At 42.2% G+C, this 24,133-nt stretch overlaps 1 protein-coding gene across 1 annotated transcript in view; it reads left to right on the top strand.

Moving 5' to 3' along the window:
• RABEP1 (rabaptin, RAB GTPase binding effector protein 1) overlaps positions 1–24,133 on the top strand; it is a 371,388-nt gene that overhangs the window by 297,390 nt on the left and 49,865 nt on the right. The window contains exon 14 of the mRNA XM_053707515.1: positions 20,311–20,500. Coding sequence (XP_053563490.1) covers positions 20,311–20,500 — 190 coding nt within the window. The remainder of the gene's footprint in view (positions 1–20,310; positions 20,501–24,133) is intronic.

Below are 24,133 nucleotides of genomic sequence, written 5' to 3'. Positions count from 1 at the left end.
GGGTAGTTTCTGTTGTCATTATGATTTAAAAAGAGTAAACACAGTTGATTGATAATAAATGGCTTCAGCCAAACACTAACTATGAGTGAAAGAAAAGTTTTTGTGTTATCATTCATATTCTCTGAAAAATGGCAAAGAAATCATAAATACTGCCAGGGTATGTAAACTTATGAGCACAACTGTGTGTATATATATATATATATATATATATATATATATATATATATATATATATATATATATATATATATATATATATATATATATATATATATATATAGATAGATAGATAGAGATAGATATATAGATAGATAGAGATATATATATAGAGATAGATATATAGAGATAGATATATAGAGAGAGATATAGATATATATATATTTCTCCAACATTGGTGTGTCCGGTCCACGGCGTCATCCTTACTTGTGGGATATCTCTTCCCCAACAGGAAATGGCAAAGAGTCCCAGCAAAGCTGGCCATATAGTCCCTCCTAGGCTCTGCCCACCCCAGTCATTCTCTTTGCCGTTGCACAGGCAACATCTCCACGGAGATGGTTAAGAGTTTTTTGGTGTTTAAATGTAGTTTTTATTCTTCTATCAAGTGTTTGTTATTTTAAAATAGTGCTGGTATGTACTATTTACTCTGAAACAGAAAAGGATGAAGATTTCTGTTTGTGAGAGGAAGATGATTTTAGCAGACAGTAACTAAAATCGATTGCTGTTTCCACATAGGACTGTTGAGATGAAGTAACTTCAGTTGGGGGAAACAGTTAGCAGACTTTTCTGCTTAAGGTATGACTAGCCATATTTCTAACAAGACCATGTAATGCTGGAAGGCTGTCATTTCCCCTCATGGGGAACGGTAAGCCATTTTCTTAGTCAAACAAACAGAATAAAGGGCTTAATATGGGCTATAAAACTGGTAGACACTTTTATGGGCTAAATCGATTGCTTTATTTGGGCATTTTATTCATATTTATGCTGACAATTCACATTTATAAACTTGGAGAACGTTTATTAAACGGCAGGCACTATGTTAGACACATTTTCCAGTCAGGGGGCCTTCCTAGTTGTAGGCTGAGCCTCATTTTCGCGCCATTACTGCGCAGTTGTTTTTTGAGAGCAGGGCATGCAGATGCATGTGTGAGGATCTGAAAGTTGCTGGAAAAGTTTCTAGAAGGCGTCAATTGGTATCGTATTCCCCTCTGGGCTTGGTTAGGTCTCAGCAAAGGCTATAGCTGGGACTGTATAGGGGTTAAATTTGTAAACGGCTCCGGTTCCGTTATTTTAAGGGTTAAAGCTCTGAAATTTGGTTTGCAATACTCTTAATGCTTTAAGACACTGTGGTGAAATTTTGGTAATTTTTGAACAATTCCTTTATACTTTTTCACATATTCAGTAATAAAGTGTTTTCTGTTTAAAATTTAAAGAGACAGTAACGGTTTTGTTTTAAAACGTTTTTTGTGCTTTATTGACAAGTTTAAGCCTGTTTAACATGTCTGTGCCTTCGGATAAGCTATGTTCTATATGTATGAAAGCCAATGTGTCTCCCCATTTAAATTTGTGTGATAATTGTGCCATAGCGTCCAAACAAAGTAAGGACAGTACTGCCACAAATAATGAAATTGCCCAAGATGATTCCTCAGATGAGGGGAGTAAACATGATACTACATCATCTCCTACTGTGTCTACACCAGTTTTGCCCACACAGGAGGCCCCTAGTACATCTAGCGCGCCAATGCTTATTACCATGCAACAATTAACGGCTGTAATGGATAACTCCATAGCAAATATTTCTCCAACATAGGTGTGTCCGGTCCACGGCGTCATCCTTACTTGTGGGATATTCTCTTCCCCAACAGGAAATGGCAAAGAGCCCAGCAAAGCTGGTCACATGATCCCTCCTAGGCTCCGCCTACCCCAGTCATTCTCTTTGCCGTTGTACAGGCAACATCTCCACGGAGATGGCTTAGAGTTTTTTAGTGTTTAACTGTAGTTTTTCATTATTCAATCAAGAGTTTGTTATTTTCAAATAGTGCTGGTACGTACTATTTACTCAGAAACAGAAAAGAGATGAAGAATTCTGTTTGTATGAGGAAAATGATTTTAGCAACCGTAACTAAAATCCATGGCTGTTCCACACAGGACTGTTGAGAGCAATTAACTTCAGTTGGGGGAACAGTTTGCAGTCCCTTGCTGCTTGAGGTATGACACATTCTAACAAGACGATGTAATGCTGGAAGCTGTCATTTTCCCTATGGGATCCGGTAAGCCATGTTTATTACGATTGTAAATAAGGGCTTCATAAGGGCTTATTTAAACTGTAGACTTTTTCTGGGCTAAATCGATTGATATTAACACATATTTAGCCTTGAGGAATCATTTTATCTGGGTATTTTGATATAATAATATCGGCAGGCACTGTTTTAGACACCTTATTCTTTAGGGGCTTTCCCAAAGCATAGGCAGAGTCTCATTTTCGCGCCGGTGTTGCGCACTTGTTTTGAGAGGCATGGCATGCAGTCGCATGTGAGAGGAGCTCTGATACTTATAAAAGACTTCTGAAGGCGTCATTTGGTATCGTATTCCCCTTTGGGTTTGGTTGGGTCTCAGCAAAGCAGATACCAGGGACTGTAAAGGGGTTTAAAGCTTAAAACGGCTCCGGTTCCGTTATTTTAAGGGTTAAAGCTTCCAAAATTGGTGTGCAATATTTTCAAGGCTTTAAGACGCTGTGGTGAAAATTTGGTGAATTTTGAACAATTCCTTCATGTTTTTTCGCAATTGCAGTAATAAAGTGTGTTCAGTTTAAAATTTAAAGTGACAGTAACGGTTTTATTTTAAAACGTTTTTTGTACTTTCTGATCAAGTTTATGCCTGTTTAACATGTCTGAACTACCAGATAGACTGTGTTCTGAATGTGGGGAAGCCAGAATTCCTATTCATTTAAATAAATGTGATTTATGTGATAATGACAATGATGCCCAAGATGATTCCTCAAGTGAGGGGAGTAAGCATGGTACTGCATCATTCCCTCCTTCGTCTACACGAGTCTTGCCCACTCAGGAGGCCCCTAGTACATCTAGCGCGCCAATACTCCTTACTATGCAACAATTAACGGCTGTAATGGATAATTCTGTCAAAAACATTTTAGCCAAAATGAACCCTTGTCAGCGTAAGCGTGGCTGCTCTGTTTTAGTTACTGAAGAGCATGACGACGCTGATATTAATATCTCTGAAGGGCCCCTAACCCAATCTGAGGGGGCCAGGGAGGTTTTGTCTGAGGGAGAAATTACTGATTTAGGGAACATTTCTCAGCAGGCTGAATCTGATGTGATTACATTTAAATTTAAATTGGAACATCTCCGCATTTTGCTTAAGGAGGTATTATCCACTCTGGATGATTGTGAAAATTTAGTCATCCCAGAGAAACTATGTAAAATGGACAAGTTCCTAGAGGTGCCGGGGCTCCCAGAAGCTTTTCCTATACCCAAGCGGGTGGCGGACATTGTTAATAAAGAATGGGAAAGGCCCGGTATTCCTTTCGTCCCTCCCCCCATATTTAAAAAATTGTTTCCTATGGTCGACCCCAGAAAGGACTTATGGCAGTCAGTCCCCAAGGTCGAGGGAGCGGTTTCTACTTTAAACAAACGCACCACTATTCCCATAGAGGATAGTTGTGCTTTCAAAGATCCTATGGATAAAAAATTAGAAGGTTTGCTTAAAAAGATGTTTGTTCAGCAGGGTTACCTTCTACAACCCATTTCATGCATTGTCCCTGTCACTACTGCCGCATATTTCTGGTTTGATGAACTGCTTAAGGTGCTCGATAGTGACTCTCCTCCTTATGAGGAGATTATGGACAGAATCAATGCTCTCAAATTGGCTAATTCTTTCACTCTAGACGCCTCTTTGCAATTGGCTAAGTTAGCGGCTAAGAACTCTGGGTTTGCTATTGTGGCGCGCAGAGCGCTTTGGTTGAAATCTTGGTCGGCTGATGCGTCTTCCAAGAACAAGCTACTAAACATTCCTTTCAAGGGGAAAACGTTGTTTGGTCCTGACTTGAAAGAGATTATCTCTGATATCACTGGGGGTAAGGGCCACGCCCTTCCTCAGGATCGGCCTTTCAAGGCAAAAAATAGACCTAATTTTCGTCCCTTTCGTAAAAACGGACCAGCCCAAGGTGCTACGTCCTCTAAGCAAGAGGGTAATACTGCTCAGGCCAAGCCAGCTTGGAGACCAATGCAAGGCTGGAACAAGGGAAAGCAGGCCAAGAAACCTGCCACTGCTACCAAGACAGCATGAAATATTGGCCCCCGATCCGGGACCGGATCTGGTGGGGGGCAGACTCTCTCTCTTCGCTCAGGCTTGGGCAAGAGATGTTCTGGATCCTTGGGCGCTAGAAATAGTCTCCCAGGGTTATCTTCTGGAATTCAAGGGACTTCCCCCAAGGGGGAGGTTCCACAGGTCGCAGTTGTCTTCAGACCACATAAAAAGACAGGCGTTCTTACATTGTGTAGAAGACCTGTTAAAAATGGGAGTGATTCATCCGGTTCCATTAAGAGAACAAGGGATGGGGTTCTACTCCAATCTGTTCATAGTTCCCAAAAAAGAGGGAACGTTCAGACCAATCCTAGATCTCAAGATCTTAAACAAATTTCTCAAGGTCCCATCGTTCAAGATGGAAACCATTCGAACTATCCTTCCTTCCATCCAGGAAGGTCAATTCATGACCACGGTGGATTTAAAGGATGCGTATCTACATATTCCTATCCACAAGGAACATCATCGGTTCCTAAGGTTTGCATTCCTGGACAAACATTACCAGTTCGTGGCGCTTCCTTTCGGATTAGCCACTGCTCCAAGGATTTTCACAAAGGTACTAGGGTCCCTTCTAGCGGTGCTAAGACCAAGGGGCATTGCAGTAGTACCTTACCTGGACGACATTCTGATTCAAGCGTCGTCCCTTCCTCAAGCAAAGGCTCACACGGACATTGTCCTGGCCTTTCTCAGATCTCACGGCTGGAAAGTGAATGTGGAAAAGAGTTCTCTATCCCCGTCAACAAGGGTTCCCTTCTTGGGAACAATTATAGACTCCTTAGAAATGAGGATCTTTCTAACAGAGGCCAGAAAAACAAAGCTTCTGGACTCTTGTCGGATACTTCATTCCGTTCCTCTTCCTTCCATAGCTCAGTGCATGGAAGTGATCGGGTTGATGGTGGCGGCGATGGACATAGTTCCTTTTGCGCGCATTCATCTAAGACCATTACAACTGTGCATGCTCAGTCAGTGGAATGGGGACTATACAGACTTGTCTCCGAAGATACAAGTAAATCAGAGGACCAGAGACTCACTCCGTTGGTGGCTGTCCCTGGACAATCTGTCTCAAGGGATGATGTTCCACAGACCAGAGTGGGTCATTGTCACGACCGACGCCAGTCTGATAGGCTGGGGCGCGGTCTGGGGATCCCTGAAAGCTCAGGGTCTTTGGTCTCGGGAAGAATCTCTTCTACCGATAAATATTCTGGAACTGAGAGCGATATTCAATGCTCTCCAGGCCTGGCCCCAGCTTGCGAGGACCAGGTTCATACGGTTTCAATCAGACAACATGACGACTGTTGCGTACATCAACCATCAGGGGGGAACAAGGAGTTCCCTAGCGATGGAAGAAGTAACCAAAATTATTCTTTGGGCGGAGTCTCACTCCTGCCACCTGTCTGCTATCCACATCCCAGGAGTGGAAAATTGGGAAGCGGATTTTCTGAGTCGTCAGACATTGCATCCGGGGGAGTGGGAACTCCATCCGGAAATCTTTGCCCAAGTCACTCACCTGTGGGGCATTCCAGACATGGATCTGATGGCCTCTCGTCAGAACTTCAAAGTTCCTTGCTACGGGGCCAGATCCAGGGATCCCAAGGCGGCTCTAGTGGATGCACTAGTAGCACCTTGGACCTTCAATCTAGCTTATGTGTTCCCGCCATTTCCTCTCATCCCCAGGCTGATAGCCAGGATCAAGCAGGAGAGGGCGTCGGTGATCTTGATAGCTCCTGCGTGGCCACGCAGGACTTGGTATGCAGATCTGGTGAATATGTCATCGGCTCCACCTTGGAAGCTACCTTTGAGACGAGACCTTCTTGTTCAGGGTCCGTTCGAACATCCGAATCTGGTTTCACTCCAGCTGACTGCTTGGAGATTGAACGCTTGATTTTATCGAAGCGAGGATTCTCAGATTCTGTGATCGATACTCTTGTTCAGGCCAGAAAGCCTGTGACTAGAAAGATTTACCACAAAATTTGGAAAAAATATATCTGTTGGTGTGAATCTAAAGGATTCCCTTGGGACAAGGTTAAGATTCCTAGGATTCTATCCTTCCTTCAAGAAGGATTGGAAAAAGGATTATCTGCAAGTTCCCTGAAGGGACAGATTTCTGCCTTGTCGGTATTACTTCACAAAAAGCTGGCAGCTGTGCCAGATGTTCAAGCCTTTGTTCAGGCTCTGGTTAGAATCAAGCCTGTTTACAAACCTTTGACTCCTCCTTGGAGTCTCAATTTAGTTCTTTCAGTTCTTCAGGGGGTTCCGTTTGAACCCTTACATTCCGTTGATATTAAGTTATTATCTTGGAAAGTTTTGTTTTTAGTTGCGATTTCTTCTGCTAGAAGAGTCTCAGAATTATCTGCTCTGCAGTGTTCTCCTCCTTATCTGGTGTTCCATGCAGATAAGGTGGTTTTACGTACTAAACCTGGTTTTCTTCCAAAAGTTGTTTCTAACAAAAACATTAACCAGGAGATTATCGTACCTTCTCTGTGTCCAAAACCAGTTTCAAAGAAGGAACGTTTGTTGCACAATTTGGATGTTGTTCGCGCTCTAAAATTCTATTTAGATGCTACAAAGGATTTTAGACAAACATCTTCCTTGTTTGTTGTTTATTCAGGTAAAAGGAGAGGTCAAAAAGCAACTTCTACCTCTCTCTCTTTTTGGATTAAAAGCATCATCAGATTGGCTTACGAGACTGCCGGACGGCAGCCTCCCGAAAGAATCACAGCTCATTCCACTAGGGCTGTGGCTTCCACATGGGCCTTCAAGAACGAGGCTTCTGTTGATCAGATATGTAGGGCAGCGACTTGGTCTTCACTGCACACTTTTACCAAATTTTACAAGTTTGATACTTTTGCTTCTTCTGAGGCTATTTTTGGGAGAAAGGTTTTGCAAGCCGTGGTGCCTTCCATTTAGGTGACCTGATTTGCTCCCTCCCTTCATCCGTGTCCTAAAGCTTTGGTATTGGTTCCCACAAGTAAGGATGACGCCGTGGACCGGACACACCTATGTTGGAGAAAACAGAATTTATGTTTACCTGATAAATTTCTTTCTCCAACGGTGTGTCCGGTCCACGGCCCGCCCTGGTTTTTTTAATCAGGTCTGATATTTTATTTTCTTTAACTACAGTCACCACGGTACCATATGGTTTCTCCTATGCAAATATTCCTCCTTAACGTCGGTCGAATGACTGGGGTAGGCGGAGCCTAGGAGGGATCATGTGACCAGCTTTGCTGGGCTCTTTGCCATTTCCTGTTGGGGAAGAGAATATCCCACAAGTAAGGATGACGCCGTGGACCGGACACACCGTTGGAGAAAGAAATTTATCAGGTAAACATAAATTCTGTTTTTATCCAAAATGCCTACTTATCAGAGAAAGCGCGATTGCTCTGTTTTAAACACTGAAGAGCAGGAGGACGCTGATGATAATTGTTCTGTCATACCCTCACACCAATCTGAAGGGGCCATGAGGGAGGTTTTGTCAGATGGGGAAATTTCAGATTCAGGAAAAATTTCTCAACAAGCTGAACCTGATGTTGTGACATTTAAATTTAAATTAGAACATCTCCGCGCACTGCTTAAGGAGGTGTTATCTACTCTGGATGATTGTGACAACTTGGTCATTCCAGAGAAATTATGCAAGATGGACAAGTTCCTAGAGGTTCCGGTGCACCCCAACGCTTTTCCTATACCCAAGCGGGTGGCGGACATAGTGAATAAGGAGTGGGAAAAGCCCGGCATACCTTTTGTTCCCCCCCCTATATTTAAGAAATTATTTCCTATGGTCGACCCCAGAAAGGACTTATGGCAGACAGTCCCTAAGGTCGAGGGGGCAGTTTCTACTCTAAACAAACGCACTACTATTCCTATCGAGTATAGTTGTGCTTTCAAAGATCCTATGGATCAAAAATTGGAGGGTTTGCTTAAAAAGATTTTTGTACAGCAAGGTTACCTTCTACAACCCATTTCGTGCATTGTTCCTGTCACTACAGCAGCGTGGTTCTGGTCCGAGGAACTAGAAAACTCGCTTAGTAGAGAGACTCCATATGAGGAGGTTATGGACAGAGTTCACGCACTTAAGTTGGCTAACTCTTTTATTTTAGATGCCGCTTTGCAATTAGCTAGATTAGCGGCGAAAAATTCAGGGTTTGCTATCGTGGCGCGCAGAGCGCTTTGGCTAAAGTCTTGGTCAGCGGATGTGTCATCCAAGACAAAATTGCTTAACATCCCTTTCAAGGGTAAAACTCTATTTGGACCAGAATTGAAAGAGATTATTTCAGACATCACTGGGGGAAAGGGCCACGCCCTTCCACAAGATAGGCCTTTCAAGGCCAAGAATAAGTTTAATTTTCGTTCCTTTCGCAATTTCAGGAACGGACCGGCCTCTAATTCTGCATCCTCTAAGCAAGAGGGTAATGCCTCACAACCCAAACCAGCCTGGAAACCGATGCAAGGCTGGAACAAGGGTAAGCAGGCCAAGAAGCCTGCCGCTGCTAACAAAACAGCATGAAGGAGTAGCCCCCGATCCGGGACCGGATCTAGTGGGGGGCAGACTCTCTCTCTTTGCTCAGGCTTGGGCAAGAGATGTTCAGGATCCCTGGGCGCTAGAAATAGTTTCTCAGGGTTATCTCCTGGAATTCAAGGAACTACCCCCAAGGGGAAGGTTCCATATGTCTCACTTATCCTCAAACCAAATAAAGAGACAGGCGTTCTTACATTGTGTAGAAGACCTGTTAAAGATGGGAGTGATACACCCAGTTCCAATAAAGGAACAAGGAATGAGATTTTATTCCAATCTGTTCGTAGTTCCCAAAAAAGAGGGAACTTTCAGACCAATTTTGGATTTGAAGATCCTAAACAAATTTCTCAGGGTACCATCGTTCAAGATGGAAACCATTCGAACGATTCTACCCACTATCCAGGAAAGTCAATTTATGACTACTGTGGATCTAAAGGATGCGTACCTACATATTCCTATCCACAAAGAACATCATCAGTTCCTAAGGTTCGCCTTTCTGGACAAGCATTACCAGTTTGTGGCCCTCCCATTCGGGTTAGCCACTGCTCCAAGGATTTTCACAAAGGTACTAGGGTCCCTTCTAGCGGTTCTAAGACCGAGGGGCATTGCAGTAGTACCTTACTTGGACGACATTCTAATACAAGCGTCGTCTCTGTCAAAAGCAAAGGCTCATACAGACATCGTTCTGGCCTTTCTCAGATCACACGGATGGAAGGTGAACATAGAAAAAAGTTCTCTGTCTCCGTCGACAAGAGTTCCCTTCTTGGGAACAATAATAGATTCTTTAGAAATGAGGATTTTTCTGACAGAGGTCAGAAAGTCAAAACTTCTAAGCACTTGTCAAGTTCTTCATTCTGTTCCTCGTCCTTCCATAGCGCAGTGCATGGAAGTAGTAGGGTTGATGGTTGCAGCAATGGACATAGTTCCTTTCGCACGAATTCACCTAAGACCATTACAACTGTGCATGCTCAAACAGTGGAATGGGGACTATACAGACTTGTCTCCAATGATTCAAGTAGATCAGAAGACCAGAGATTCACTCCGTTGGTGGCTGACCCTGGACAATCTATCCCAGGGAATGAGCTTCCGCAGACCAGAGTGGGTCATTGTCACGACCGACGCCAGTCTAGTGGGCTGGGGCGCGGTCTGGGAATCCCTGAAAGCTCAGGGTCTATGGTCTCGGGAAGAGTCTCTTCTCCCGATAAACATTCTGGAACTGAGAGCGATATTCAATGCTCTCAGGACTTGGCCTCAACTAGCAAAGGCCAGATTCATAAGATTCCAATCAGACAACATGACGACCGTTGCGTATATCAATCATCAGGGGGGAACAAGGAGTTCCCTGGCGATGAAAGAAGTGACCAAAATAATTCAATGGGCAGAGGATTACTCCTGCCACCTGTCTGCGATCCACATCCCAGGTGTGGAAAACTGGGAGGCGGATTATCTGAGTCGTCAGACATTCCATCCGGGGGAGTGGGAACTCAACCCGGAGATCTTTGCCCAAATAACTCAATTATGGGGCATTCCAGACATGGATCTGATGGCGTCTCGTCAGAACTTCAAGGTTCCTTGCTACGGGTCCAGATCCAGGGATCCCAAGGCGACTCTAGTAGATGCACTAGTAGCCCCTTGGACCTTCAACCTAGCTTATGTATTTCCACCGTTTCCTCTCATTCCCAGGCTGGTAGCCAGGATCAATCAGGAGAGGGCCTCGGTGATCTTGATAGCTCCTGCGTGGCCACGCAGGACTTGGTATGCAGACCTGGTGAATATGTCATCGGTTCCACCATGGAAGCTACCTTTGAGACAGGACCTTCTTGTTCAGGGTCCATTCGAACATCCAAATCTGGTTTCCCTCCAGCTGACGGCTTGGAGATTGAACGCTTGATTCTATCGAAGCGTGGGTTTTCAGATTCCGTGATAGATACTCTGGTTCAGGCCAGAAAACCGGTAACTAGAAAGATTTACCATAAGATATGGAAAAGATATATCTGTTGGTGTGAATCCAAAGGATTCCCATGGAATAAGAAAAATTCCTAGGATTCTCTCCTTTCTACAAGAAGGTTTGGAGAAAGGATTATCTGCAAGTTCTCTAAAGGGACAGATCTCTGCTTTATCTGTCTTACTACACAAAAGACTGGCAGCTGTGCCAGATGTTCAAGCATTTGTTCAGGCTCTGGTTAGGATCAAGCCTGTTTACAGACCTTTGACTCCTCCCTGGAGTCTAAATCTAGTTCCTTCAGTTCTTCAAGGAGTTCCGTTTGAACCTTTACATTCCATAGATATTAAGTTACTATCTTGGAAAGTTTTGTTTTTGGTTGCTATTTCTTCTGCTAGAAGAGTTTCTGAGTTATCTGCTCTGCAGTGTTCTCCGCCCTATCTGGTGTTCCATGCAGATAAGGTTGTTTTGCGTACTAAGCCTGGTTTTCTTCCAAAGGTTGTTTCTAACAAAAATATTAACCAGGAGATAGTTGTACCTTCTTTGTGTCCGAATCCAGTTTCAAAGAAGGAACGTTTGTTACAGAATTTGGACGTAGTCCGTGCTCTAAAATTCTATTTAGAGGCTACAAAGGATTTCAGACAAACATCTTCTTTGTTGTTTATTCTGGTAAAAGGAGAGGTCAAAAAGCGACTTCTACCTCTCTTTCCTTTTGGCTTAAAAGCATCATCCGATTGGCTTATGAGACTGCCGGACGGCAGCCTCCTGAAAGAATCACAGCTCACTCCACTAGGGCTGTGGCTTCCACATGGGCCTTCAACAACGAGGCTTCTGTTGACCAGATATGTAAGGCAGCGACTTGGTCTTCATTGCACACTTTTGCCAAATTTTACAAATTTGATACTTCTTCGGAGGCTATTTTTGGGAGAAAGGTTTTGCAAGCCGTGGTGCCTTCCGTTTAGGTAACCTGATTTGCTCCCTCCCTTCATCCGTGTCCTAAAGCTTTGGTATTGGTTCCCACAAGTAAGGATGACGCCGTGGACCGGACACACCAATGTTGGAGAAAACAGAATTTATGCTTACCTGATAAATTACTTTCTCCAACGGTGTGTCCGGTCCACGGCCCGCCCTGGTTTTTTAATCAGGTCTGATGAATTATTTTCTCTAACTACAGTCACCACGGTACCATATGGTTTCTCCTATATTTTTCCTCCTGTCCGTCGGTCGAATGACTGGGGTGGGCGGAGCCTAGGAGGGACTATATGGCCAGCTTTGCTGGGACTCTTTGCCATTTCCTGTTGGGGAAGAGATATCCCACAAGTAAGGATGACGCCGTTGACCGGACACACCGTTGGAGAAAGTAATTTATCAGGTAAGCATAAATTCTGTTATATATATATATATATATATATATATATATATATATATATATATATATATATATATATATATAATAAATAAATAAAATGGAATACTCCTATTGCTCTATTGATGGACAGTGACACTCCTCTCAAGCTGAATGTTTCTTTCATAAAGGTGGTGAGAGTCTACAAGTCATTACTCCTGGGAATTCCACTCCTGGCCACTCCGATTTGAGGCCCCTTTTCCCCCTCAGAATGCTGCTGTTTTGGACAGAGGGGAGATTGGAGTATTGAATAGTGACATAATTACTCCCAGTGAGAAGTTAGTCACAGGCCCTGCCACAGGTGTCATAGGGACCGGTCCCTTAGCCTCCTCCTGTTGGTTTGTTGATATACTGCACACTTGGATCCTCTGCTGTCACACATACAGCACTAGATGGGCTATCTTTATGGGAGCAGTTTTCCTCTAAAGCTGGCAAGCACAATAGAGTGGATGCTTGTCAGGTAAGTGGACATTTTTCTGGCACTCACTAAGCCCACAAGCTATTGGCAAATACATTCAGCAAAGTACATCATAGCCTGGGGACATCTTGTTACAGAGTTTTACTTTGGGCATACTTTTTTTTTTTAGGAAAAAGTGTGACCTCCTTGTTTTTTATATGCACTTTGTTACGCACGTATTGGTTAGCATACGTCTGCCCTTTAGTTTTTATTATCAGCACTTATATAGGCTAGCATGTGTCAGCCTTTCAGCTCTGCTTCCTTATCGCGCGTTTCCCCTTAATCGCATTACAGCCCATTCTACTAGATGAAATTCTACTTCTGGGCTTTTAAGAATGAGGCTAATTCTGATCACATTTGCAAGGCAACGACTTCTTTAAGTTGATAAATTCTACCATTTCTTCTGTTAAGTGTGATCAGTCCACGGGTCATCATTACTTCTGGGATATTACTCCTCCCCAACAGGAAGTGCAAGAGGATTCACCCAGCAGAGCTGCACATAGCTCCTCCCCTCTACGTCACCCCCAGTCATTCTCTTGCACCCAACGACTAGATAGGATGTGTGAGAGGACTATGGTGATTATACTTAGTTTTATATCTTCAATCAAAAGTTTGTTATTTTAAAATAGCACCGGAGTGTGTTATTACCTCTCTGGCAGAGTTTGAAGAAGAATCTACCAGAGTTTTGCTATGATTTTAGCCGGAGTAGTTAAGATCATATTGCTGTTCTCGGCCATCTGAGGAGTGAGGTAAACTTCAGATCAGGGGACAGCGGGCAGATGAATCTGCATAGAGGTATGTAGCAGTTTTTATTTTCTGACAATGGAATTGATGAGAAAATCCTGCCATACCGATATAATGTCATGTATGTATACTTTACACTTCAGTATTCTGGGGAATGGTACTTCACTAGAATTACACTGTAAGAAAGACATAAAGCTGTTTAATAACTAGAGATTATGTTTAACGTTTTTGCTGGAATGTAAAATCGTTTTCATTTGCTGAGGTACTGTGTGAATAAATGTTTGGGCACTATTTTTCCACTTGGCAGTTGCTTAATCTGTTTTCTGACAGTTTCTGTTCTCCCTCACTGCTGTGTGTGAGGGGGAGGGGCCGTTTTTTGGCGCTTTTACTACGCATCAAATATTTCAGTCAGCAACTCATTGTATTCCCTGCATGATCCGGTTCATCTCTACAGAGCTCAGGGGTCTTCAAAACTTATTTTGAGGGAGGTAATTTCTCTCAGCAGAGCTGTGAGAATTATAGTTTGACTGAGATAAAAAACGTTTATTCTGTAATTTGTTTCCTGCTTTCAGAATTTGTTATCTTTGCTAATGGGATTAAACCTTTGCTAAAGTTGTGTTGTTTACAAGGATTGAGGCTATAACTGTTTCAATTTATTAATTTTCAACTGTCATAGATCTTCTGTGCTTCTTAAAGGCACAGTACGTTTTAATATTATTCTAATTGAATTGTATTTCCAAGTTGCAAGTTTATTTGCTAGTGTGTTAAACATGTCTGATTCAGAGGATGATACCTGTGTCATTTGTTGCAATGCCAAAGTGGAGCCCAATAGAAATTTATGTACTAACTGTATTGATGCTACTTTAAATAAAAGTCAATCTGTACAAATTGAACAAATTTCACCAAACAACGAGGGGAGAGTTATGCCGACTAACTCGCCTCACGTGTCAGTACCTACATCTCCCGCTCAGAGGGAGGTGCGTGATATTGTAGCGCCGAGTACATCTGGGCGGCCATTACAAATCACATTACAGGATATGGCTACTGTTATGACTGAGGTTTTGGCTAAATTACCAGAACTAAAAGGTAAGCGTGATCACTCTGGGGTGAGAACAGAGTGCGCTGATAATATTAGGGCCATGTCAGACACTGCGTCACAGGTGGCAGAACATGAGGACGGAGAACTTCATTCTGTGGGTGACGGTTCTGATCCAAACAGACTGGATTCAGATATTTCAAATTTTAAATTTAAACTGGAAAACCTCCGTGTATTACTAGGGGAGGTGTTAGCGGCTCTGAATGATTGTAACACAGTTGCAATACCAGAGAAAATGTGTAGGTTGGATAAATATTTTGCGGTACCGACGAGTACTGAGGTTTTTCCTATACCTAAGAGACTTACTGAAATTGTTACTAAGGAGTGGGATAGACCCGGTGTGCCGTTCTCACCCCCTCCGATATTTAGAAAAATGTTTCCAATAGACGCCACCACAAGGGACTTATGGCAAACGGTCCCTAAGGTGGAGGGAGCAGTTTCTACCTTAGCTAAGCGTACCACTATCCCGGTGGAGGATAGCTGTGCTTTTTCAGATCCAATGGATAAAAAGTTAGAGGGTTACCTTAAGAAAATGTTTGTTCAACAAGGTTTTATATTGCAACCCCTTGCATGCATTGCGCCGATCACGGCTGCAGCGGCATTCTGGATTGAGTCTCTGGAAGAGAACATTGGTTCAGCTACTCTGGACGACATTACGGACAGGCTTAGAGTCCTTAAACTAGCTAATTCATTCATTTCGGAGGCCGTAGTACATCTTACTAAACTTACGGCGAAGAATTCAGGATTCGCCATTCAGGCACGCAGGGCGCTGTGGCTAAAATCCTGGTCAGCTGATGTTACTTCTAAGTCTAAATTGCTTAATATACCTTTCAAAGGGCAGACCTTATTCGGGCCCGGGTTGAAAGAGATTATCGCTGACATTACAGGAGGTAAAGGCCATGCCCTGCCTCAGGACAAAGCCAAGACTAGACAGTCTAATTTTCGTTCCTTTCGTAATTTCAAAGCAGGAGCAGCATCAACTTCCTCTGCACCAAAACAGGAAGGAGCTGTTGCTCGCTACAGACAAGGCTGGAAACCTAACCAGTCCTGGAACAAGGGCAAGCAGACTAGGAAACCTGCTGCTGCCCCTAAAACAGCATGAATTGAGGGCCCCCGATCCGGGATCGGATCTAGTGGGGGGCAGACTTTCTCTCTTCGCCCAGGCTTGGGCAAGAGATGTTCAGGATCCCTGGGCGCTAGAGATAATATCTCAGGGATACCTTCTGGACTTCAAATACTCTCCTCCAAGAGAGAGATTTCATCTGTCAAGATTGTCAACAATCCAGACAAAGAAAGAGGCGTTTCTACGCTGCGTACAAGAGCTCTTGTTAATGGGAGTAATCCATCCAGTTCCACGATCGGAACAGGGACAGGGGTTTTACTCAAATCTGTTTATGGTTCCCAAAAAAGAGGGAACTTTCAGACCAATCCTGGACTTAAAGATCCTAAACAAATTCCTAAGAGTTCCATCGTTCAAGATGGAGACTATTCGGACAATTTTACCTATGATCCAAGAGGGTCAGTACATGACCACTGTAGATTTAAAAGATGCTTACCTTCACATACCGATTCACAAAGATCATTATCGGTACCTAAGGTTTGCCTTCCTAGACAGGCATTACCAGTTTGTGGCTCTTCCATTCGGATTGCCTACAGCTCCAAGAATCTTCACAAAGGTTCTGGGTGCTCTTCTGGCGGTACTAAGACCGCGGGGAATCTCGGTAGCTCCATACCTAGACGACATTCTGATACAAGCTTCAAGCTTTCAAACTGCCAAGTCTCATACAGAGTTAGTGCTGGCATTTCTAAGGTCACATGGATGGAAGGTGAACGAAAAGAAAAGTTCACTCGTTCCACTCACAAGAGTTCCCTTCCTGGGGACTCTTATAGATTCTGTAGAAATGAAGATTTACCTGACAGAGGACAGGCTAACAAGACTTCAAAGTGCTTGCCGCACCCTTCGTTCCATTCAACACCCGTCAGTGGCTCAATGCATGGAGGTAATCGGCTTAATGGTAGCGGCAATGGACATAGTACCCTTTGCACGCTTACACCTCAGACCACTGCAACTGTGCATGCTAAGTCAGTGGAATGGGGATTACTCAGACTTATCCCCTTCTCTGAATCTGGATCAAGAGACCAGAAATTCTCTTCTATGGTGGCTTTCTCGGCCACATCTGTCCAGGGGGATGCCATTCAGCAGACCAGACTGGACAATTGTAACAACAGACGCCAGCCTTCTAGGTTGGGGTGCCGTCTGGAATTCTCTGAAGGCTCAGGGACAATGGAGTCAGGAGGAGAGTCTCCTGCCAATAAACATTCTGGAATTGAGAGCAGTTCTCAATGCCCTCCTGGCTTGGCCCCAGTTGACAACTCGGGGGTTCATCAGGTTTCAGTCGGACAACATCACGACTGTAGCTTACATCAACCATCAGGGAGGGACAAGAAGCTCCCTAGCTATGATGGAAGTATCAAAGATAATTCGCTGGGCAGAGTCTCACTCTTGCCACCTGTCAGCAATCCACATCCCGGGAGTGGAGAACTGGGAGGCGGATTTCTTAAGTCGTCAGACTTTTCATCCGGGGGAGTGGGAACTTCATCCGGAGGTCTTTGCCCAAATACTTTGACGTTGGGGCAAACCAGAGATAGATCTCATGGCGTCTCGACAGAACGCTAAGCTTACTCGTTACGGGTCCAGATCCAGATCCAGGGATCCAGGAGCAGTCCTGATAGATGCTCTGACAGCACCTTGGGACTTCAGGATGGCTTACGTGTTTCCACCCTTCCCGTTGCTTCCTCTATTGATTGCCAGAATCAAACAAGAGAGAGCATCAGTGATTCTAATAGCACCTGTGTGGCCACGCAGGACTTGGTATGCAGACCTGGTGGACATGTCATCCTGTCCACCTTGGTCTCTGCCTCTGAAACAGGACCTTCTGATACAGGGTCCCTTCAAACATCAAAATCTAACTTCTCTGAAGCTGACTGCTTGGAAATTGAACGCTTGATTTTATCAAGACGTGGATTTTCTGAGTCGGTTATTGATACCTTAATACAGGCTAGGAAACCTGTTACCAGAAAGATTTACCATAAGATATGGCGTAAATACCTATATTGGTGTGAATCCAAAGGTTACTCTTGGAGTAAGGTTAGGATTCCTAGGATATTGTCTTTTCTACAAGAAGGTTTAGAAAAGGGTTTATCTGCTAGTTCATTAAAGGGACAGATCTCAGCTCTGTCCATTCTGTTACACAAACGTCTGTCAGAAGTTCCTGACGTCCAGGCTTTTTGTCAGGCTTTGGCCAGAATTAAGCCTGTGTTTAAAACTGTTGCTCCACCATGGAGTTTAAACCTTGTTCTTAATGTTTTACAGGGCGTTCCGTTTGAACCCCTTCATTCCATTGATATAAAGTTGTTATCTTGGAAAGTTCTATTTTTAATGGCTATTCCTCGGCTCGAAGAGTCTCTGAATTATCAGCCTTACATTGTGATTCTCCTTATTTGATTTTTCATTCGGATAAGGTAGTCCTGCGTACTAAACCTGGGTTCTTACCTAAGGTAGTTACTAACAGGAATATCAATCAAGAGATTGTTGTTCCTTCTTTATGCCCAAATCCTTCTTCAAAGAAGGAACGTCTACTGCACAACCTGGATGTAGTCCGTGCTCTAAAATTTTACTTACAGGCAACTAAGGAATTTCGACAAACGTCTTCTCTGTTTGTCATTTACTCTGGGCAGAGGAGAGGTCAAAAAGCTTCCACTACCTCTCTTTCTTTTTGGCTTCGTAGCATAATTCGTTTAGCTTATGAGACTGCTGGACAGCAGCCTCCTGAAAGAATTACAGCTCATTCTACTAGAGCTGTGGCTTCCACTTGGGCCTTCAAGAATGAGGCCTCTGTTGAACAGATTTGCAAGGCTGCAACTTGGTCTTCGCTTCATACTTTTTCCAAATTTTACAAATTTGACACTTTTGCTTCATCGGAGGCTATTTTTGGGAGAAAGGTTCTTCAGGCAGTGGTTCCTTCTGTATAAAGAGCCTGCCTATCCCTCCCGTCATCCGTGTACTTTTGCTTTGGTATTGGTATCCCAGAAGTAATGATGACCCGTGGACTGATCACACTTAACAGAAGAAAACATAATTTATGCTTACCTGATAAATTCCTTTCTTCTGTAGTGTGATCAGTCCACGGCCCGCCCTGTTTTTAAGGCAGGTAAATATTTTTTAATTTATACTCCAGTCACCACTTCACCCTTGGCTTTTCCTTTCTCGTTGGTCCTTGGTCGAATGACTGGGGGTGACGTAGAGGGGAGGAGCTATGTGCAGCTCTGCTGGGTGAATCCTCTTGCACTTCCTGTTGGGGAGGAGTAATATCCCAGAAGTAATGATGACCCGTGGACTGATCACACTACAGAAGAAAGGAATTTATCAGGTAAGCATAAATTATGTTTTTTATGCTTTTGGTAGGGAAGTCCTTCAGACAGTAGTTTCTGGAATTTTTAAATGTTTTTTTGCATATTAAAGAAAAGAATAAAAGCTTGAGTATTTTTTTTGTTACTTTTGTCATTTTTTTCTTGCGGCAGTTCTAGTTTGCACTTCATTTTCCCTGCTTTGTCCTTTCCTACCTTTCTTCTTCTTCACCTTGCATGGCTACAAGTCAGACTTTTCAGTGAGGTGGGAGGGTTTAAATGGATATGAAATCCAAAATTTTGCATTCATGATTCAGACAGAGCATACAATTTTAAACAACTTTCCATTTTATTTATCTTATATTTACTTCATTCTCATAGTATCCTTTGTTGAAGGAGCAGCAACGCACTACTTTGAGCTTACTGAACACATCCAGTGAACCAAAGATAATAGTCATATATGTGCAGTCAACATTCCACAGCTAGTGCTCCTGAGCCAACCTAGGTATTCTTTTTCAACAAGGCATACCAAGAGAACACAAAGCAAATCAGATAATAGAAGTAAAGGGACATTCCAGCCAAAATTGAAATCCACATCAATGCAGTTTGGTTTTGAATAAAAACATTTCTTTAATATATGTGTATTGGCAAATATACCTAGAACAAAAGCTATAGCTATTTCAATGTGTATTTAAGTATGCACCGTGCACTGGCATTTTAATCACAGCACTTGCTCAGAGAGCCTAAGGTGCTTGTACCATCTGGTAGTGACTCAATTTATTAATTGCTGGCGTTATACAAGCCCCACTGCTGCTCTAAGCTGCTGCACTATTTAAAATGCTGGTGCACTGACAATATTTAGCTGTGTCACATGCACGTGCAGAGAAAAATGTTAACACTAAAGAAGTGATAACTTTTACTAGAAGTATTACAATACATTTATATTGTAAATATGTTTCTATTCAAAGATGTAATTCATCTTTTTGCATTCAAATTTTTTATGGAATGTCCCTTTAAAATTGAGTGCCCAGGAGTGGGATTCCAAGGAGTAATGACTAGTGGACTCTCAATACCGTAAAATAAATAATTCATCAGGTAAACATAAATTGTTGTTTTTTTATACAGAACAAACTTTATTTTATATAGAATATACATATATTGCATTATATGATTTTTATTAAAGGGACATTAAACACATAATTCATTTTACTGCAACTATCTGAAGGAGAGTCGCTGCACATGTACAAACACACCACCACTAGGATGCAGTAAAAGCTAGATTTCAACATGGCAGCACCCATGACTAGAGGGAGGTGGGGAATAACCTCAGTACTATAATTATAAAAGGTATTTAGGGTTTAATGTCCCTTTAAGGTCCTTTCATTTAAGGTAAGTCTCATTATATGTTGTGTGTGTGTGTCCTTTTTAGGAACTTCATGAGCTGGTGTTGAAATACCGTGACAATATTATAAGTGTCAGGACAGCTGCAGACCACCTTGAAGAGAAGCTTAAAGCTGAAATTCTTTTCTTGAAAGAACAAATTCAAGCTGAACAGTGTCAAAAGGAAAATATTGAAGAGACACTGCAAATTGAAATAGAGAATTGCAAGGAGGAAATAGGTAGGTTGTGCAGAGAAGGAAGGAAGTAAATCAGTCACTATATTATGTTCCATTAGATTAGACATTTTGAGGGGGGGGTTATAAATAACACCCATTTGCTATGAAATTTTACTCATCTCTAGAGTTTATATTCAGGCATATTTAATAATCGGCATCATTAATATGAGACTAGAGCGTTTATGTATCTCTGTGAAATCACTTCTTGGTATGAAACAAACGGGGGTTATAACACACTGAGCTCAGTGCCACTTCTGGCAAAATTACTGCTTCCTTCCTTAGCAGGACAGCAAAACTTGCTTAGCTAAACTAATTCCTGCTTCAGACACTTCACAATAATACATAAAACTAGTCGTAGTTCCAGTGCTATAATCTTCCCTAAGTCAGTTTTCTTGCTTTTTTGTATCAGAACAACATAATACTCACTTGAAATTGATGCAGCATAACTGTAAAAAGCATACTAGAAAATTTCACCTGAGCGTCTCTATGTAAAAAAGGAAAATATTTTACCTAACAATTTCTTCAGCTCACCAGAGTAAGTGCTCTGTGAACAGTTTTACTTTAGCTGCTGTCCAGCTGCAAGATGAAAAACAAAGCAAAAAAACAATAGTCAATCAGCATCAGCAGTGATGAGATCATGCTTTGCTTTCCTGTGATCTAATAATGGTACCAAAATCTTGTGAGATTTCATAGCAGACTTCCTTAAAGAGACCTTATACACTCGATTTTTCTTTGCATAAATGTTTTGTAGATGATCGATTTATATTGCCCATACAGGGTTTTTTTTTGTTTTGTTTTTTTATAGTTTTGCTTATTTTTAAATAACATTGCTCTGATGTTCAGACTCCTAACCAAGCCCCAAAGTTTTAGGAGAATACCGTCAGCTACCTTCTCCAGCTTGCTCCTGTTTGTGTCTGTTTTTCCCACTTGCAGTGGGTGTTCTAGCTGCCTTTTTAAAAAAAAGCTCAATTGGGAGCTTCTAAGTAAGTTTTTAAACAGTTTTATACTGGATTTTTATATCGGTAGCTGTGCATATTATTCTTTATAGTAGTGTCTATTACATGCAGTTATATGACAATTGGTGTATACTGTCCCTTTAAACTTATTAGGAAAATAACATGACTGTGCCTGGACATACCAGATGCACACCCCCTTGCAAGTCTCTTTACAGTGGGGTGTGAATACTTGAAATTTTGTGGTAAAATATCTTCTTTTTTTTTACATAGAGATGTTTAGGTGACATTTTCTAGTCATCTTTTTACAGCTATGCCCAATCACTTTCAAGTGTTTCAACATGTGGGTATCATGGCTCTTTTAGTCCAGGATCATATGCTCATGCATGCTGTTAATTTACAAGCCCACCAAAATTAACCATTTGGTAAATACATATGAATAAATAGGAACAACGAAACAAGTGTTTTATAAGCTGTCCATTGTTTCTTAAATCTATCTTTACTGTTTTGTTGTTCTTCTGTTTTTCTTACTTTTACACTTATTTTTGTTTCCCTTCTTTTCCTATCACTGATCAATGAACAGACATCTTAGAAGGTAGGAACAGTCAATATGCTTTTCATTAATTTGCATGGTGAAAATAATGGTATTGACATTCTGTTTTTTCTGTATTTAAATATTTTTTTTATATTGCAATTAAATAAAAGACTGTTTAGTTAAGATGGAGTAGTATTGTTCTCAGACTGCAGTATTATTTAGTCCAGCCTCTTTATGGACACATGAGGGTGAGTGTTAAAGTCTAGGGGGTGTTCCTCTGTATGGACACATGAGGGTGGGTGTTTAAATGTACGTGTTCCTCTATATGGACACATGAGGGCGGGTGTTTAAATGTAGGTGTTCCTCTGTAGGGACACATGAGGGCGGGTGTTTAAATGTAGGTGTTCCTCTGTATGGACACATGAGGGCAAGTGTTTAAATGTAGGTGTTCCTCTGTATGGACACATGAGGGTGGGTGTTTAAATGTAGGTGTTCCTCTGTATGGACACATGAGGGTGGGTGTTTAAATTAGGTGTTCCTCTGTATGGACACATGAGGGCGGGTGTTTAAATGTAGGTGTTCCTCTGTATGGACACATGAGGGCGGGTGTTTAAATGTAGGTGTTCCTCTGTAGGGACACATGAGGGCGGGTGTTTAAATGTAGGTGTTCCTCTGTATGGACACATGAGGGCGGGTGTTTAAATGTAGGTGTTCCTCTATATGGACACATGAGGGCGGGTGTTTAAATGTAGGTGTTCCTCTGTAGGGACACATGAGGGGGGGTGTTTAAATGTAGGTGTTCCTCTGTATGGACACATGAGGGCGGGTGTTTAAATGTAGGTGTTCCTCTGTATGGACACATGAGGGCAAGTGTTTAAATGTAGATGTTCCTCTGTATGGACACATGAGGGCAAGTGTTTAAATGTAGGTGTTCCTCTGTATGGACACATGAGGGTGGGTGTTTAAATGTAGGTGTTCCTCTGTATGGACACATGAGGGTGGGTGTTTAAATGTAGGTGTTCCTCTGTATGGACACATGAGGGTGGGTGTTTAAATGTAGGTGTTCCTCTGTATGGACACATGAGGGCAAGTGTTTAAATGTAGGTGTTCCTCTGTATGGACACATGAGGGTGGGTGTTTAAATGTAGGTGTTCCTCTGTATGGACACATGAGGGTGGGTGTTTAAATGTAGGTGTTCCTCTGTATGGACACATGAGGGTGGGTGTTTAAATGTAGGTGTTCGTCTGTATGGACATATGAGGGCGGGTGTTTAAATGTAGGTGTTCCTCTGTATGGACACATGAGGGTGGGTGTTTAAATGTAGGTGTTCCTCTGTATGGACACATGAGGGCAAGTGTTTAAATGTAGGTGTTCCTCTGTATGGACACATGAGGGTGGGTGTTTAAATGTAGGTGTTCCTCTGTATGGACACATGAGGGTGGGTGTTTAAATGTAGGTGTTCGTCTGTATGGACATATGAGGGCGGGTGTTTAAATGCAGGTGTTCCTCGCTATTAAATTTCAACAACAAAAAACTGTCAAGCCCTGATTTCATTCATGAAAGTTTCATTTTGACTTTAATGTCCCTTTAATTTTAAAGCTTTATACTGTAATACCCTGATCAAAGCTGTTCCATTTAAAGCTGTTTAGTACTGGAGCAGCATCATCACTTACATTTATTGTCTAATTCACTTCAATTCATGAAGAATAAGATATATACACAGTCATCTGCTATGTACATGACATTTGGCAGGATATTGTTTATAGAATACTGACAGTTCAGTTTCTCATGTAAATGGAAAACATATGATTTGTTCTACTGTATATTCACCTAATAACACAGTGACACCATTTAGAGCTGTTGCGATTAGCATTGCAATGGTGATAATGGTTATTAGAAGCATGTTTGCTAATGCGAAAAGGCTTCTATTCAACTAAGATGCACATTTCATGGTTTAGGTTTATTTCCCTTTGATGTAGAATGCTCATTAAACACATTTTCTTCACCCAGTGGGCTGTTACATGGCACTTTTCAGTTACTGTACATGTGACTGAAAGCAAATAAGATCATGATCTAAGCATGCTTTTTTATAGAGAGTGAAAAAATGTTTACTGTCAGCCTATGATCAAAACAAAAATGTTAATTTGC

The sequence above is a fragment of the Bombina bombina genome, chromosome 3 (assembly GCF_027579735.1).
Source record: "Bombina bombina isolate aBomBom1 chromosome 3, aBomBom1.pri, whole genome shotgun sequence".
In the NCBI taxonomy this organism is placed as follows: Eukaryota; Metazoa; Chordata; class Amphibia; order Anura; family Bombinatoridae; genus Bombina; species Bombina bombina.
This window is presented reverse-complemented; position numbering and strand designations above follow the sequence as displayed.